The 18,635-nt window shown below is 21.6% G+C and overlaps 2 protein-coding genes across 2 annotated transcripts; one reads left to right on the plus strand and one right to left on the minus strand.

Moving 5' to 3' along the window:
- Window positions 1-301: 301 nt before the first annotated feature.
- LOC129613374 (uncharacterized) lies at window positions 302-6,701 on the plus strand. Its single transcript, XM_055527395.1, has 4 exons — window positions 302-651; window positions 4,339-4,532; window positions 5,545-5,624; window positions 5,711-6,701. Exons 1-4 carry the CDS (start codon window positions 607-609, stop codon window positions 6,514-6,516), a joined length of 1,125 nt encoding a protein of 374 aa, XP_055383370.1. The 5' UTR covers window positions 302-606; the 3' UTR covers window positions 6,517-6,701.
- A 681-nt stretch (window positions 6,702-7,382) lies between these two features.
- Window positions 7,383-13,524, minus strand: LOC129613358 (uncharacterized). The gene is made up of 4 exons (XM_055527370.1): window positions 13,390-13,524; window positions 12,017-13,064; window positions 8,138-8,316; window positions 7,383-7,430 (listed from the first exon to the last, which is right to left on the minus strand). The coding sequence occupies exons 1-4, from the start codon at window positions 13,522-13,524 to the stop codon at window positions 7,383-7,385; spliced, it is 1,410 nt and encodes a 469-aa protein (XP_055383345.1).
- Window positions 13,525-18,635: the final 5,111 nt, after the last annotated feature.

The following is an 18,635-nucleotide window of genomic DNA, read 5'->3' on the forward strand; positions in this document are numbered from 1 at the left end:
ACTATGTACATAATAATAATATGAATGTATTATACTTTATATACTTGTTGTTTTTGTTTTTTACAATTTTCAATTTAATAATAGAACATAAACTCGGTTAGTTTTTCATAAAACTTTGATTAGAACGCGCGTATATTAACGGAGTAATTATCATTTGTAATGTGTGATCATCATTGTAAAGATTTTAAAGAAAAATTTTAGAATGAAAGATTAGAACTAAATAAATACGATTTATTATTTATATTTATGGATATAAAAATATAAATGCATTTAGAAGGAAAATTCAATTCGAAAAATATACTAACTATATTATAATATAGTTATTAATTTATTGATATAATATTGAATAAATAATAAAATGAAAATAAAAATAAAATCTTAATAGTTAGTGTGCTTAGGAATTTAGAAGAATATTAGGATCAATTAAAAATGATTTCTCATAGCCCTTGAATTGCAATATATTTTAAATTTTTCGATTTTATTTGCAAAAAAATTGAAATAATAATTTAAAAAAGAATAGCAAATTTTAATTAAAAAATATAAAAAAAAAAAATAATTGGAATAAAATGACAAATCAAATGTAGATTTTTTTAATAAAGAAAAAAAATGTTTCATGCTGTTGTTCGTGTACTTTTAAAATTATTTGAGCTTGTAAGTGTTTTAATCTATTTGATTTTAAAAGTCTTTTTTAATATATAAGTATTTTATAATAATTGTAATAATTAATAATGTTATAAATATTATAAATTTTTATATTTTACTAATTTTATAGTAGTTTAAAAGTATTATGAGTTTTATTTAATTCTGGGCCGAAAACATATCCAAAAATTGTTATATTGAAGCAAAAATTTTGTTAGTTTAATATTCATTACGAGTATATAATTAATAAATTTATTATTTGACTATTTTAAAATAGAATTAAAAATTCATCTTTAGTTTATAGAATAAAATTTAATAAAATGGAATTAGATATATTGAAAAAGTAATTAATGTTGTTTGAATAAAGAAAAAGAAATTTAAAAATAATTTTTAATATAAATAAATGAATTTAAAGAATTTAAAAAAAGTAATGTACATTCTTATAATTCTTATATGTTATAAGCAATGAAAATATTTAAATCATGTATAAAATGTAAATGTTAACAATATTTCTATGAATTTCAAAATTAAATATTTCAATAAGTAATTTTTAAAAAGTTATTAAGCTAGTAAAATTGCATTTCTTGTAATTTATTTTTTTTTTTTTGTTAAAGTCCTAACCAGGTTCAGCTAAATTAATTTAAAAAAGAACATTGCAAAGGGTTTGTTTAAAATTAATAATAAAAATAATTAAAATGTAATATTGCAATATTTATATATATATATAGCGATTATTTAATATTAAAAAACAAAAGACTTTAATGCCTATATTTATATTATGGTATTGATAATTGTAAATTAAAATTATTAAAATTTCCTGATACAAGACATTAAAAAGTTCTTCAAATTTATAAGTACAAAATTAAAGTTTACTTTAAATTTCAATAATGCAATGTAATAATAAAATAATAATATAATATTAATACTAATAATACTAATAATATTAAAGAGATTTTAAAAAAACTTTGTCATTTGTACAAGAACTTATGCCGCTTTCAATACCTTATATAATTAGCCCTATAATAGCTCGTAATACATAAATTTTAATTAAAACACAATATTTTAATTAAACAAACAAATTATATCCTCAAGATCCTTCAAAATGCTTAATTTGCAATACGTTTCACTTATACGTTTGACATTATCTCAAAGTGTTATTTGCTAAGTATGTACAATATACAGCCTTGGTTTACAATTCGGTTCGTCTAGTTGCGGCAGTAGCGAAAACTTTTAAAAATCTCATTAAATCTTACGTGCAAGCTTTATTTAAGAATCATTTTTCCATTGCAAATTCTTCTTTCTAAAAAAATGTAAAAAAATTTTTTTTGCAATTTGTTTTTAAACAAATTGAGGAAATTTCCAGTGAATTTCTCAAAATATTAATTCGAAAAATTAATTTCGGAACATTTACACATGGCAAAAAACTAGGAACAGAGACAATTTTTTTTACTTTAAAATCCAGTTAATAATCCTGCAAAAGCTGCACATGACTATTTTAAAATTATAGAGATTTTCAAAAACGCAATATGACCTGATGAATATGCAATAAAATTTTAACTATTCCGTAAAATCAAGACAGTTCATTTGATTTAACTGCTAATTTTGCTATATTAAATTAACCATGTTTATTTGGTTAGCAAAATTTGTTTATGAATACAAAATATATTGCGATATACTGCGTTTAGGAAGAGGTGCAATATAACGCACAACTGTGGTATTGTAACGGCCTGAAATTTTCAATTTTCTTTTTTACAAAATCCTTATAATATAACAATAAAATGTGTAACTGTTCCAATTTATTTAGGTTACTTCTTATATATGATTGTGTATAATATGTACATACTTGTATATACATATTTTATATTTATAAATATACTTATATATATAAAAAATTAAAATAAATCAGTTACAATATGAAAAAAAGAATATTTCACAGAGTATTCTATAAGTGTTGAAAAAAGTAAATTAAAATTTATTCTAATATAAGCAGGTACATTAATTTTTTTAAAAGAGGTTGTTATAAAACTGATATGGTTATAATATTATACATACTGATAGTTAGTTGGCAAAATAAAAATATTGAATTTTATCCAGTTCATATGTGACATAATTTTATTATTGTATAATTTTGTATAATATTTTTATTTCCGAAAATTTATGAAGTAAGAGAATTTTTAAGATCTTTGGTTTTTAGGTTAATACTAACAGGGCATACACTTTTAAAAGTTATTCGGCAATTCTCTTTTGAAATTGATACGTAAATAAAATTTTGTTTATTATAATAATTGTAATTTAATAATATTAATATTTTAATATAAATATGTAATTTTAATATAATATGCGTGTTATATGCATGTTAAAATTCGGATTACAAGATATATTAATATTTTATAAAGAATTATATACTCTGTAAATTATGTAAAATATTAAATTTTTTAATTGCATAATATTATGTCGAGATAATATTATGTCATAATATTATGTCGACAATTATGATAAGATGTCAAGACAATTATGAACACAATGTTAAATTGCAATGAATTTCTAGTCAGTGTTTACGTATATACGTAATATAAGTTATAAAACTCTAAATAGTATGATTTATTCACGTATGTAAAGTATATACTCGTATATACATATATGAATTTTATTGAATGCAATTTACAATAATTTTTGAATAATTTTAATAAATATAAAAAAATATTAAAGTTCTGATTCTCGAAATATTGATATTTTTTAAAATTTACAATTTTATCTTGAAAATTCCATAACACTCTGTTTAAATTGATAAAGTTTAACAGAACTTACATTACTTTTTTTTTTGCTGCTTGTCTTTTATATAGCATAAAATGAGTATACCATATTATAACGTAGAGTAGAGTGGTAGGTAGCGGTTCGCTATAATTTCATTTTTTTTTTAGTTTCAAAAGTTCGATAAATTCTTATTGAATGTAGATGTATTTTAAATTATATTTTGGACTGTTAATTTCTTTCAATAAAAAGGAGGTTTTTTTTGCAATTTTAAAATTTACGATATAACAAAGCAACTTGTACTTACTTTAAAAAACAATTTATTGAAAACGGCAAAATACCAATATTTGTTTTTGTCGAAAAAAAATATTTATCGAGTTTCTACTCTAGTTTTATATACTTCTAGTTTTATATATAAAAGAAAATAACAAGCATTGTGAGACTAAGCTGATCTTATCACTGCTTGAACTCATTATCATGCATATTTACATATACATATATTAATGGTATAAGTGTATAACACTTTTTTTTTTCGTGACTCACGATGTTAACTTTCTTCTTTCATGTTTACGGCAGTTATTTTTTGCGTATATACAATGATTTTCGCTCTTTTTGGATCGGATGTAAAAAGAATAATAATTGTGGAACTAATAAATGGCATTACGGATGTGCAATTTAAGTATATATACATAATATATATACAACATATAATATATTATACTTTCAACCTATTTATTTGTATTTTTTTTATGCACACGTTCCAATAATAATAAAAAAAATTATATTATACAATTATATAATTTATTTTATTTACTATATTATATTGTGCTACCTACTTAAGAAAATGTTATACACTTGCATTTTAAATTTAATTAATAAATTTTATAAACTACATACAAAATACATACATATGTATTAATAAAGAAAAAAAAATTTATAAAACTGTAGATTGGATGCATTGCCTGTGTAATTACAAAAAATCTAACTGATCAAGAAGCTAGAAGAATACAATTAAGGAATCAAAAATATTCAAGGGAATGGAGTTTATTGAGCAATGTTACATGGTCTAGAGAGGGCAATGCCTTTGCTAGCGTGACTTATGGTGGATTTACGTTAATAACAGCCTTGTTACTTATTTCCAGGTAAATTTTTTTTTTTGTTTTAATTTTATTGTATGTACATTTTTAAGCATTGTTTTCTTTGTTTTTGTTTTCATTTAATTTTTGCTTTATTATTTTTATCAATAGGTAAATTATGTGAATATTTTTTAAGTTTTATGTATAGGTTCTAATGCAAAAATTTTGTTTGTATTATAAAGACTATAATCGAATGAGATTTATTATTCTTTTTCATATTAGTTCTATGAATAGCCCTTAGTATATTATTTTTATTATTAATGAGAATTACTTAATTTATGAAGCTTATACATTCAATGTGTGTACCTTCCATAAATAACACAACATATTGTATATTATACTAACATTAATTTATACATAATATGTATGTATAGCCATAAATGTATGAGAAAATTTTATTAGCTAATTTTCTTTTATACATGGTATATAAGAATATTGACAATGAAATAATAATAGCAGTAATTACTTCATGCTGATGGAAAAATTTTATAACTATAAATTAACTTCCTTATCTCGTGATTTTGCATGATTTTATTATGTGTGTGTTTAAATGTACATATATTGTAAAATTTTAATACATTTATTAGTTCTAAATTTTTTTAAAAAACTGTAAAATAATTTCAATGTTAATTTATTTGCTTCGTAAGTATTAATTAAGAATTAATTCTCATGATCTCGCATTCTCCGAATTAGCACGTGCGGAGGATTTTTTATTTCGAATTGTCATTTTTGGTTTTACATTAAAAAATTCGAAATAAAAATTAATGGCATTAAGATAGTGATGCAATAAATTATTGTGAATAGAAGACTATGGTGTCGCAGTAGATTATTTTGAATAGCAATATTATTAATAGTTTTTAAGTTATTATAGAATATTATATCAAGAATTGTGAATTGTATACTTAGAAAATATTAAAATCATAACGCTATGTACGGGCTTTTTGCTCACTTGAGATATAAGAAATAAATTAATATCTTAATAATTATTGCTCATAAACTTTTTTTTTTCCTTTTCCAGATGCATCAATTCAAGATCCCGTCCAACACTTACTGAAAAAATTTTTTTGACTGTTGGCATGCTATTTTTCTTTACAATAGGTAATTTAATATTTTTTTATTGTAATTCTTTTCATTATTTAATAATATTAATAATATTTTTTTGATGTTATTTTTTTTTTTTTTAGGTAGTTTAGTATATGCTTCTATTGAACAAGTTCAACCAGATTTACATGATAATGCATTAATACTTGGTACATTATCATATTTAGTTGCTATTTTATTTTTAATTGATTTAGCAGATCCAATGGAACGTACAACAAATAGATCAACACAAACAATTGAAAATGAATTAAATTTTCCAAATAGTCAAAATTCTATGCAACAAAATTCATCTTCATTAGCAAATATTCAATCACATTTAGATTATCAAAATGAAATAACAAATGAAAATATTAATAATAATAAAGATAAAAATATAAAATCAATACATAGAGTTGATTTAACACCAATACCATCACCAGATATAGAAGCAATACCACCTAATGGATATTATTTTCGACCAGGTGATCAAGTTGATATAGTTCAAACAAAAACATTACCAGTAAGAGAACAACCAATATTTGCAAAAGTTCTATTACCAGAAAAGAAACGTCCAATTAAAGAAAAAGTTATTCGACCTATAAGACTGTATAATGAAGAATATCGTGAAAATTATTTACAATCATCGAATAATGATGATCGATTTTATAGAGCTGATGCTAGAACACATTATGTTAATGCTAACAGTAATAATAATAATAGTAATAATTATTTTATGAATTCATGTAAAAAAAATGATGAGTATCCAGGTCCATTGCCAGAAAAAGATTATTTTACAGATGATGATAATATTGATAGACCATTAAAAAGTGGTTTTGTTGCTCAAGCAGCACGTATGTGGGATAAAAGAGCAAAAAGAACAGGAAGAAGGGAGCAAAACACACTAGTTTAAAATTTGATTTTAATTGGACTATAATTGCAAGCATATGACCAAATTATGAAAAAACTAATGTTTATGAATATAAAATTAATTAGGTTAAGAATTTGTTGAAATTTTAAAAATTTGATATTGTTTTTTTTTTTTTGTAAATATTTTGTTATGTAAGTTTATAATATCTATTGTATACTTTAAACATTATTATACAGTTATACGTAATGTTATTAATATATTATTATTTAGACCATTTTTAATATGAGTCTTTGATTAATTCACCATTATAAAGGTAAATTTCATAAAAATATTTTTTTCAAAAATCGAGCTGAACTCCCCCAAATTTATAGTTTTCATTGAACTTTTCAAGAGGTACATAATATACTTGCTTTGTGTGAATAAATTAAAATTGAAAATTTTTTGATTGAAAAATATTGAAACTGAGAATGCCATGTTTATTAATCATATAATTTTTTTAAAAAACAGAAAAAAAATATTTCAATAAAATTCGGAATTGTGAGAAGTTCAGACCAAAAACCAAAATTTTTTAAATTAATTTACATTACAATTAATTAAAACTTTAAAATTTCATTATAATCAAATTAGTTATCAAAATTTGGAATAAACAAAAATGTGCAATAGATGCGATAATGTAAGTACACGCATATTAATAATTAACTTTTAATATATTAAAATAATATAATATAATATTAAACATTAACTTTTAATATATCCCCTTAAAATATAAAATTCTGTAATATCTAAATAATACTTTTATATGTATGTATGTATTTTTAGTGCAAAGACAAAAGAATTGTAGGTGGGCAAATTTACTTTGGTAGCCCAGTTTTGTCATCCAATGGACTTCAAGATTCTCCATCTACATGTCATGGAGGATGCGATTTTTCTGGAGTAGCTTGCAGAAAAAATGTTACCTGGGGAGCAGATAATAGATATAATATGAATTTTGTATGTAGAAAAGATGTTTTTTCTTTTCGGCTCTAATACTGTATAACAAGCATTACAAGATATTGCTCATTAATTGTTTATTTATATAGAAAAGTTAACCGAACAAATTTTTAATTATTTTTTAATTTAGTTTTAAAATTTTTAATGGTTAATTCATATAGAATTTTAAAAGCAAAATATATTTACCTTAATGACCTGTAGTAAAATTGCAAATTTTGAATAAAATATTTTGATTACTAATAAACATTGTACAACCTTTCATTTTTAAACCTTTTTCAAGTGATTTTTGAATTAAATATTTTTTAATATTAGAATCAAAATCAAAAATTCTTAATATCACAAATGAAAGAAGAAAATTTTATACTATATATAAACTTATTTTATTTTTTTTTTAAATTCATTTATAAGTTTTTTGAACAGTTATAAAATATTTTGCTAAATCATTTGATTCTTTTAAAGTTTTCCCTTTAGTTTCGGGCAATAAAATATATGACATTGCACCAACTGAAATTTGTAATGTTGCCGTAGAAAATATTAAAGTTTCCAATGAATGATTTAAAAATGAACAATTAATAATTAATATTTGTATAATATATTCCATTGTTAAAATTAATGCATTAATATAAGTTTTTTTAGAATATTCAAATATTTCTGACATATATGTATAACAAACTGAACTGGAACCAAATCCAAGAAATAAATAATATATAAATGTTAATAGACCAGCTATTTCTAAGGCATGTAAATCTTTCATATAATCATTGTTATTCATATATGATGATGCCATAATTTGAATTATCATTAAAAATATTCCACTACCTATTAATGATGTTAATAATATCAGTTTTCGTCCTAACAATTTATCAATTAAAAATATTGGTATTAAATTTGCAAAACATTTTCCAATAAATATTGTATAAAATATATTATTATTTAAATGATAATGAAAATATTTTAAAATTTGTGCATTAATTGGTGTAGATATTCCTAATGTAAATGCAAAACGGCACATAAAAACTTTTAATATTGGTATAATATCTTTAAAATTAATCCATGGATTATTTTGAATTTTTATTATATTTTTTATACTTTCAATTTCATTTTTAATATCATATGTAATTTTATTTGGTTCTTTTCTTAATTTAATAAAATTATCAATTGCTTCTTTTTCTTTATTTGATTCAATTAGATGAAATGGTGATTCATAAACGAAGAAAAATATTAATGGTAATGTTAATATTCCCAATATAATTTCAATTATACCAATTATGAAAAATGTATTATTATTATTTTGTATTACATATATAAAAATTGATCCAATTAAAATTCCGATATCTATACTCAATTGTATATAACTAATTATAGATCCACGTAAATATTTAATTGATATTTCACCAGCATGTATAATAAATGTAATTAGTGTTATTCCAAATGATGTTCCAATAAAGAATGATCCAGTCATAATTATCTTGTAATTTTCAATATCCGAACATATGTAGAGTGCACCACTTAATATTAATAAAATAGCTGCTATATACTAAAATTAAAATAAAAATTATTATAAGTATGTATAAATATTTGTATAATATATATATATTAAAAATTATAATAGCTTTTTAATATTAAAACATTATCACCATTAATTATTGTAATTTTTAAATTTTAAAAAGAAAATATAATTATTTTAAAAATTGGAACAAGATAATGTTTCAGGTTACCACATATTCGTAGCAAAAGAAAGTTATTTCTTAAAGATTTTAGAGATTTTCATAAGACAATAATTGCGAAACCTTATTGTATTACAAAAACATAATGTTATGATATTTATCTGAATTCAATTATTTATTATATTTAATTTATTTTATTAATTACTGCACCATTAAGAAAAAATTATTTTCAACTTAATTCATTTATTAACAGTGTGTTGTCATTTATTTGAAATATTCTCTTAGTTAGATTGATCGTAAAATATTCAAATTTGTCAAAATGACATTTGACGTTTCACTAATTATTTTACGATAATTTAATTTAATAAACAAGAGAGTTTCAAAAACCAATAATAAAAAGAAAATTTTGTTAATTTATTTTAATAATATTAATATGAGCAGCTATTGATATAAATAATAAATTAAATTTTTAAATAATTAAAAATTATATAAAATATAAATTTTATCCCGATTTATTTGTGTACATATGAAAATATTACTTATATAGCAAATTAAATTTGTAATATACAATATTTTAATAATAATTCAAAATTTATTTAAAATTTATTTAAAAAATTTAAAATTTGGTAAGTAATTTTATATTATAATTCACATAATATTTACGTACATATATACATACTTACATAATGATTTGATTTTTGTAGAAATCTTAAAAGAATTGATGTTACAATTGTACCAAAAATAATACCAGCAAAAAATAATGTTTGATATTCATAATAAATAGAATACCATTCGGGAGCAAATAAAATAACAGCAGTAAAAATACCACAGCCTATTAATATTAACATAGCTGTAATAAGAGGAGAAAAGAAAAATTTAATTATTATTTGTAATGACATAATTGTAAAATGACATACAATGTAAATATATTAGGCCTTATAATGTGGTTTTTCGATAATTGAGATATGCATTTAAAGTTGTAATTTAAATTTTAGATATTTTTTTTTTTGAATCATTACAAATTTCGCAGGGACTAATTAGTTTATTTTTTCAGATGTGTATTTTTGCAATATTTGAAAAAAAATATTTAAATGATTTTAGGACGTGCTTCTTTTTTTAGTAAAAATTTATTATAATTAAATATTAATTTATGATGTTAAATTTACAGATTTTGTTGTTTTTTATTATATGATCTATGTAAGTTAGAATCGAATATTCGAAAATTATCAATTTTATATTAAATATTTATTAAATTATATTTAGAATGTCTGATTATTTTTCAGTTTTGTTTTTATTAATTTTCATATTTACCTGCTATAAAATTTATTAATTGTCTTATATGTTTTTTTCTATATTGAAATGAATAAATATTTTCATGTTCGATTTCAACACCTCTAACTACAAAAACCATTTCGAAAGTTTTTAATTTAAATTTATAAAAATATAAATATAGTTAATAACATAAGGGGTGTCTTAAACAAATGTTACCCAAAAACTAATTAAAAAAAAATAATATTTTATTGTTTATTTGCTTTTTTAATAAACAAAAGAAAAAAAAATATTAAAAAAGATAGGTGGTATAAATTAATCTAATAGACATCTCTTTATATCTAATCGAAATAAAGATTATTTTTAATTGTTTTCCATTTATTTTATAAATTTAAGGGATTATAGCTTTATAGTTAGTTACTTTGATTCATTATTCGATTTTGTTTTTGAATTTATTTTTTTTAAAATGTTATTGTACTTCTTATACATTTTATATTTATTAATGTATATTATGTACTTAAAGTAGGTTATACTTAAATTTGTTCCTCTAATACATATATTTTTATTAACCAGTTAATTTTCATATTTGGGCGCTTTATTTTAATCGGTGAATCAATTGAAATTTTTAGCGAATATGAATTTTTGGTATTATGAATAGTGAATTCGCCTAAATTTTAGGCAAATGAGCTGTCAAATCTGTCGAATGAAAATTCTATGTGACAAGTTTGGCGAATGAAACCAAAAATTAAAATAATACAAGTGTTTTTTTTTGCTATTGGATATTATAGCATTTATACTGATAAAATAGAAAAATCTTAGTAAGCTTATAAAATTCTACAAATTATTTTAAGAAATATTGATTGTTTAAAATTAATTTAAGCGTGAAAAAAAAACGAACCAAAAACAATTCGAGCATTTAATTAAATTAATGGAGAATAACCCCGACATTGCTGAAGGGATAGGAAAATTCAATTGTTTTTGTAAAAAAAAAAAACAGAAACAATGTCTCCAATGTCATTATTTTCGGTAGTAACATTTTAGAACTGGCTAATGAAAGGCATTCCCTAATCATAATTTAAAATTTCAATCGATTCGCCTAGTCCATTCGATTCGGCTAGTCATTCGCTTGGCCGACTATAATAAGGGTATTGGGGTTGATAAGTGAAATAAAAATTCAAAAATTACTTAAATTACAGATTAGTAGATACTACAGATTAGTAGTAAATTACTAATTTAGTAGATATATTCAAAATAAATTAGGTCGCATTGAACCTTTACTTACTTATAAGTGAATAAAGAAAATCAAGTATTTTACATAAGATTTTAAAATTTTAGATTATGAAAAAGGGTTTTAGATTATGAAAAGTCTATAATTAGATTAAATACTATAATCTACATGTATAATAAAATAGCTAAAATATAATATGAGTAATAAAAATAAATTTTTCATAAATTTAATTAAATATTTATTTTTTTCTTTTTTAATTAACTCTTAAATATAATTTTTTAAGATATAATTTTCTTTTTTATCATTATTTAATTTTGAAGTGAAATTAATTTTTTTGATTTTGCTTCAGCTTCTAATAATGTTGTTCTTCTTGTTTCTGGTAGTATACCATATGCTAAAGCGCCAGCTACAACTTGAAATACACCAGTACAAAGTAATATAGGTTGTACAGTACCTACAGGAATCAATGGATAATCAAAATTAATAACAATAAAATGTACAATGTATTCCAAAGTTATAATTAAAGCATTTATATATGCTTTAGATGAATGATTGAATAATTCTGACATATATGTATGTGTAACAGCACTACCACCAAGTCCTAAACAAATATTATAAAAAATAGCAATTAATCCAGCCATTTGTATAGTATCTACATCTAGAATACCAGCAGATGCTACTAATGCATGAATAACAATTAAGAATATTCCACTGCCAATGAATGATATTAATAATACAATTTTACGTCCAAAGAAACCATCAATTAAATATACTGGTATTAAAGTAGCAATAAATCTTCCAACATATAAGAAATACAAACTATAACCTCCTGTATAAATTAAATAATAATGCATCATAAAAATGTTAACTGGAACTGATGTTCCTAATGCATAAATTATTCGGTAAATAGATATTTTGACAAAAGGTATAATTTCAGATGGATTGAAAATTGATTTATTTTTTATAATTGTTCTCAAATTTTCGAGTTCATTATGAATTTCATATGTCATACTATTGGGTTCTTTTCTTAATAATGTTAAATTTTTAACAGCTTCTTGTTCATTATTTGCTTCAAGTAAAAATATTGGTGATTCATAAACAAAAAAGAAGGCAGCTGGTAATGCAAATATACCGAAAATAAGTTGAATAATTCCAATAATTCTTGCAGTATTAGTATATCGATCATTAGTTGAAATAAGAAAAATAATAAGTATTCCAATGAATATAGAAGTGTCCAAGCAAACCTGTATATTACTTAGTAAAGCACCACGAAGATATTTTACAGATATTTCACCACCATGTATTATCACTGTTAAAAGTGCTATGCCAAAGGATAAGCCAGATAAAAATCCTGCAGCTTTAATTAAATCAACATTGAATAAATCGAATGCAATAAATAGAATTGCACTTATTATTAACAGAATTGCTGATAAATACTAAAAATAAAAGAAGAAAACAAAAAAAACTGATTAAAATTAATTATTTATGTTTATATTTTTTTAATAATATATTTTGAATTTAAGAGAGAATTTAGCATAGTTACTCAAGTTTCAGATTTAATTTTATTATGAAAAAACCGTGTAATATGAATATTTATTAATTTATATAAATAAGAGTGTGAATTTAGTTTTCGAAAATGAATGAAATATTAAAAACTTTTGCAGTTTATATTACAAAATAATAATTATGAATTATTTTTCTATAATAATTGACGTATTACTTTTTATTTGTATAATATCGATAATAATTGATTTTACTTACGTAATGAATTACTTTTCTCAATATCTTTAATAATATTGATGCTGCAATAGCTCCCAATATTGTACCACCAAAAAATAATGATTGAGTTGCATAGTAAAAAGCAAACTCACTTCTGGCATATAAAAGAGAGGCCATTGTTAAACCACATCCCATTATTGTTAATAATCCTTAAAATTAAAAAAAAAATATTTAAATAAATTATATAGGATAATATTGATTTTATTATATACATATATTAGTATAACAGTATTATATATATATACATGTATTATGTAGTTAAAAATTTTCATATAAAAAATAACACTCTTTTTTAAATCTTATTCGAACACATAGTATATACATACATTATGTATATATAGTGAGTAAAAATCAAAAGAAGTAAATTTTGTTTAGATTATAAGATCGCTTGAATTTTGAATAAAATATCATACATAAAAATATATATGTATATGCATATATGTATATTTACAAAATATTTTTTATATTGTTGGATTTATTTATATTTTGGATAAGTAAAGGAATTTAATTCCAGATAAAATAATATGCTTTCTCCAAAGAATTCTATTTTTAAAAAATGTTACAAAATTCTAATCTTTGGACAGACAGAGTGAAATTAATAGTCACATTTTATCCAAAATTATATTGAAAAAATTTCCAAAATTAATTTGACGAAATATTTATCAAATCCATAAAAAATCTATGTACATATATATGTACGTGTATAACTTTATAGAAACATTTCAAGATTATTTCAAATTAGTTCAATTGTAGAAATTATATTTTTCTACGAAATTGGCATATTTGTAGATAACAGACACGCATGTAATTAATATTATAGTCACCTTTTTTTAAATGTTTATTTTCAACTTTTATATCTTGTCTACTTGAGTATTTCGTTGATTTATTAAAAAAAAAAAAAAAACTTCTCTCATCTGAAATTCACGTTTAAATAACAAAGATATTTTTTAAGTATTTGACTATTACATATGTAAGTACATATTTATAATATATATATAATATTCTTTACGCAAATTTTCAGTGCATAGTAAAACTGTAAAAATAAAATTACTTTATAATTCAATAGAAAAAGGTGACGATACTGAAGCTTTAAAATCTTTTAACACATACACAATTTTTAGTTTTGCAATCGTTTGTTTGTACTCCATTAATTCATAAAAAGTCTTGCTTTATAATTGATTTGATTAAGCATTTATAATTACAAGGCTTGATTTTAATATTATTGAATACGTTATATTTATAAACAAATTTTCCTAATCTAGTTCGTTCATAAACATTGCTAAATAAGCAATATGGTTAGAATTATAATATGAGTGGATAACGCAGTTAAATAATACGAGTATAATAATATGTGTATGAACTATTTCAATTTTATTGAACAATTAAAAGTATATTGAATATTAATTTCAGTATTACGTTTTGCAGTATTCCATTTATGAACACCTCTTTCACAAATACATATAAGATAAATGCCTTTTAATTATTCAGGAAACTATTTATTGTCATTAAAAATAATTATTAGTTTACTTTTAGGATCGAAATAAGTAAATACTCTAGAGGATTTTTAATATGTCATATAAGTTAAAAACTCAGTTTTTTTTCTTTCGAGAAAGACTGAGATCTCATTAAAAGTAATTTCTAATGTTATTTAAGATATATGTAACACTTAGGAGTTTTTAATGAAGAAACTAAAAAAATGTTAGAGATTATCATAAACACAATACTGCAAAACAATAATGTGATACATAACATACGAAATATATTTTTGACGGGAATTGTGTTCATAAACAAAAATGTTGTTAGCAAAAAAAAAAAATCTAATTATTTTCGGCCAAATAGTGAAAAATTCTATTTCATGAAAAATAAAAATTGCAAAAACTAGTAAAAAAATAGTACACCTAATTTAACTGCGCTATCCATGATAATTTAAATATTTTTGTGATAGATTAGCAATGTTTATGAACAAACTTGATTAGTTATATACATATGTATATGAACACAAATACAGTTAAGTTCTCGCTAAATATTGTTGTGTTTATGAAAATGCCTAATTTATAAAATACTAGCTATTTTTACTATTTTAGTATATCTACAGTTTTTTAGTACTATTTATACTAGAATAAAAATTTTTATGGCTTAGCAACATAAATTTAATATTTTTTTTTTTTTTTTGTATAATTTATTAAGTTCCTATATACATACATATATATGTAATATGTAATTATGAATTATATACTCCAGTTTTTTTTATCATGTTAAAAATTTCACGCGCGGTATTTTTTAAATATATGTAAGTTGAGGTTATAATGAATCATTTCTGTTTAAGAAAGTTATTTAAATTTTTCTATTTTATTAAATAAGAATTTAGTTAAATTTGACTTCACTCGATATTATTTTTTATTAGAACTTTTGTTACGTTTTTGTTTTTCTTTTATATTGGTTTTCCTTATATTGAGTGTAACACCATATTTTGTAACAAAATATATATTTATACAAGAATGTATTATATAATTATTTATTAGTACTTGAGTACTTTTATTACTATATTGTTATAATTTGTATGAAATATTTATGTACATATTTATATGTACATAAATACTTACTTCATACAAGTATTTATGTACATAAGTTAATAATATGGTTTTTTTTTTTAAAGTGGTGATATTTTAACAATTATAGAGTAATCGATGATCAAATTTCATATGAGAATAATTTTATGATTATTTTGTTACATAATATTTTGTTAATTTTTTGATTACATGAAGTATGTATGTATGTATGTATGCATGTGTGTTAAACTATTCAGCTAATTGGATGCAATATACAAAAATCAAAATTATACGGCTTTATTATATACTAGGTCCTCGAATTAAATCCTAGATGCGTTCCCAAATTCGGGCTCGTAAAGACGCAAAACAAAATTGAAAATATTGAAAAAAAAAATTCTATCGCACATAGAACGTGTATAATTGTCAGCAACATTTTATTTTTTTAAAAAATTACATTTTGTCTTTGTCCTTTCTGTATCGCAAATAAAAAAAATGATTTCATAAAAATTCATCGGAACTTCATAATTTATCGAAAAAAGTGTACTTATTCTTATAAAAATTATATTTTCATTATTGTGAGAAATGAAAATAATTTTTCAAAAATTTAAAAATTTCAAAAAGAATGAAAATAATTTTTTAAATTTAATACTGAACATTTGAAATCAAAAATTGGAAAATCCAGTGGAATTGCCGCGCTTCTATCTCTATATTATGCACTTTTTTTAAATAAATGGGCCAATTTTTTTTTTGACAACCGCAACTAAGTATAAATATTTTAATTAAACTGGAATTAATTGTAACTTATGAATAATTAAAATTTATTATCTATTTATTATTTTATTTGTATTAATTTTTTTATTTTTGGTTTATTATATTTTAAATTTTAGCTACGTACTTTCAAATTAAGCACATTTGAAAGATATTTAAGATAGTTATTAAAATTGTTTTTGTAATTAAAATTAAACACCATATAAATTTTGTAATAGATAAATTGCCTTTGATACATATGTATATATATATGGGTTGTAACTTCAAAAATCATATTTTTGAATTAATTATTTTAAGTATTATCACAAAAAATATTATATTTTAATTATTCAAAATTAATATTAATTTGCAAAATTACTGAAAGCATTATAATAGATTGTATAGGTTTAATGAATTAAATGTTCACTTTACTTTCTTACACAAATTTTTTATATATATTTTTATACTTATTTTAGTAATAATATACATACATACATGTATATTTATTTACCTGACGACAAAGATCTAGATTGTCTTTCATGTTTCCTTCGATATCGAAAAGAATTTGTATTTTCTTGTATTATTACAACTCCACTTACAACTTGTGCCATTTTTTTTTATGTTATTTTATAGAAAAGTATACAATTTTTATATTAAATTTTTTTATAATATAGTTTATAGCTTATAACAATTTATTGAAACTTTTCTTTTCGGATATTTTAATCTAATATTGATATACTAGATTATTCAAAGTTAAGCGATCAACTAATTTTAATAGTAAAGGAAAATTCAAATATAAAGATGAAAATTTCAAAATATTTTGTCAACTATAAGATATAAATGATATCTTATCAGCTTTTTTGATTATTGTTCGATTTTTTTTTTTTGTCTTTTTTGGGTACATGGAATAAGTGATTACGTTTATATATTTAATTTTATAAATTAAAATATTTATAAATGTAATTAAAAATATTATATTTCGTTTAAAATATTTTGTTACTATTTTTTTGCGTTCCGCTTAAAAGTATATAATGTAATTTTAACACTGAAAGTATAGAACGTAAAGTTATAGAATACATACATTTAAATGGGAGTGCTTAAAATCAAGCTATGTTTTACCGACCGGAGGTGTAAAACATAACCACAGCGGTGAACGGCAACGGTTTGCGATTTATAAACGTCGTAACCTCAGAACAACAAAGGAATAGCATAGCCACCTGCACAATATTTTGCATATAATGTTACACACATATGGAAACAGATAATGTCAAAAAAACCGCCAGGGGTAAAATCAGAATTTAGGTTATTTCACCGTCGGCGATGAAATTCGCGGCGGTAACTTCTCTAGATTCTGTACAGTCGCATTTAATTATCTTGTACTTTCTATGTATATAAACTGCGATATGTCGCCGCGGAAAATCGCACTAGCTCTGTTTTCAAATTAATCGTGTATGATTAAAAAATGTACATATATTTGTAATTGCTTTTTAGAATTTGACGTTTAATTTTTTTTAGAATTTGACGTCCAGCTCGTTATGTATTCATGTTCGTTCACAGAGTACCTTATGTCAAATAGAAAAATTAAATTTTTAAAAACTTAAAATCACGTACATGCCTAAGCTAATACAGTCTATATTCGAAAATATTTCATTTTGCAAATTATTAATAAGTTTTTAAAAAAATATATTAATTTTAAATGTATGATATAATGATGTTTTCTTAAGCACATACATACACAATTGCTTGTCAAATTGCATATGTCATGTATTACATGATCAGAGCGCGCTTTGACTCATGGCATAAAGGCTACTTTACGTATTATGTGGCCTGGCAGCTCTCAGTTTAATATAATCAGTTATCTAATTCAACCACCAAACTAAAAGGTGGAAACGCTCTCACCAGGGTGGTTTAGAAAACTGGTTATGCACACAT

This window comes from Condylostylus longicornis, unplaced genomic scaffold (assembly GCF_029603195.1).
Source record: "Condylostylus longicornis isolate FDR11 unplaced genomic scaffold, ASM2960319v2 ptg000083l, whole genome shotgun sequence".
In the NCBI taxonomy this organism is placed as follows: Eukaryota; Metazoa; Arthropoda; class Insecta; order Diptera; family Dolichopodidae; genus Condylostylus; species Condylostylus longicornis.

Coding starts and splice junctions, on each gene's coding strand:
- LOC129613374 (XM_055527395.1), top strand. CDS start 607: ATGTTTCATGCTGTTGTTCGTGTACTTTTAAAATTATTTGAGCTT. Junction 4,533..5,544: donor GCCTTGTTACTTATTTCCAG/GTAAATTTTTTT, acceptor TTCCTTTTCCAG/ATGCATCAATTCAAGATCCC. Junction 5,625..5,710: donor GCTATTTTTCTTTACAATAG/GTAATTTAATAT, acceptor TTTTTTTTTTAG/GTAGTTTAGTATATGCTTCT.
- LOC129613358 (XM_055527370.1), bottom strand. CDS start 13,524: ATGGCCTCTCTTTTATATGCCAGAAGTGAGTTTGCTTTTTACTATGCA. Junction 8,317..12,016: donor AGCTGGCGCTTTAGCATATG/GTATACTACCAG, acceptor ATAAATTGTTAG/GACGAAAACTGATATTATTA. Junction 7,431..8,137: donor TTGGATTTGGTTCCAGTTCA/GTTTGTTATACA, acceptor TCTGCTCCCCAG/GTAACATTTTTTCTGCAAGC.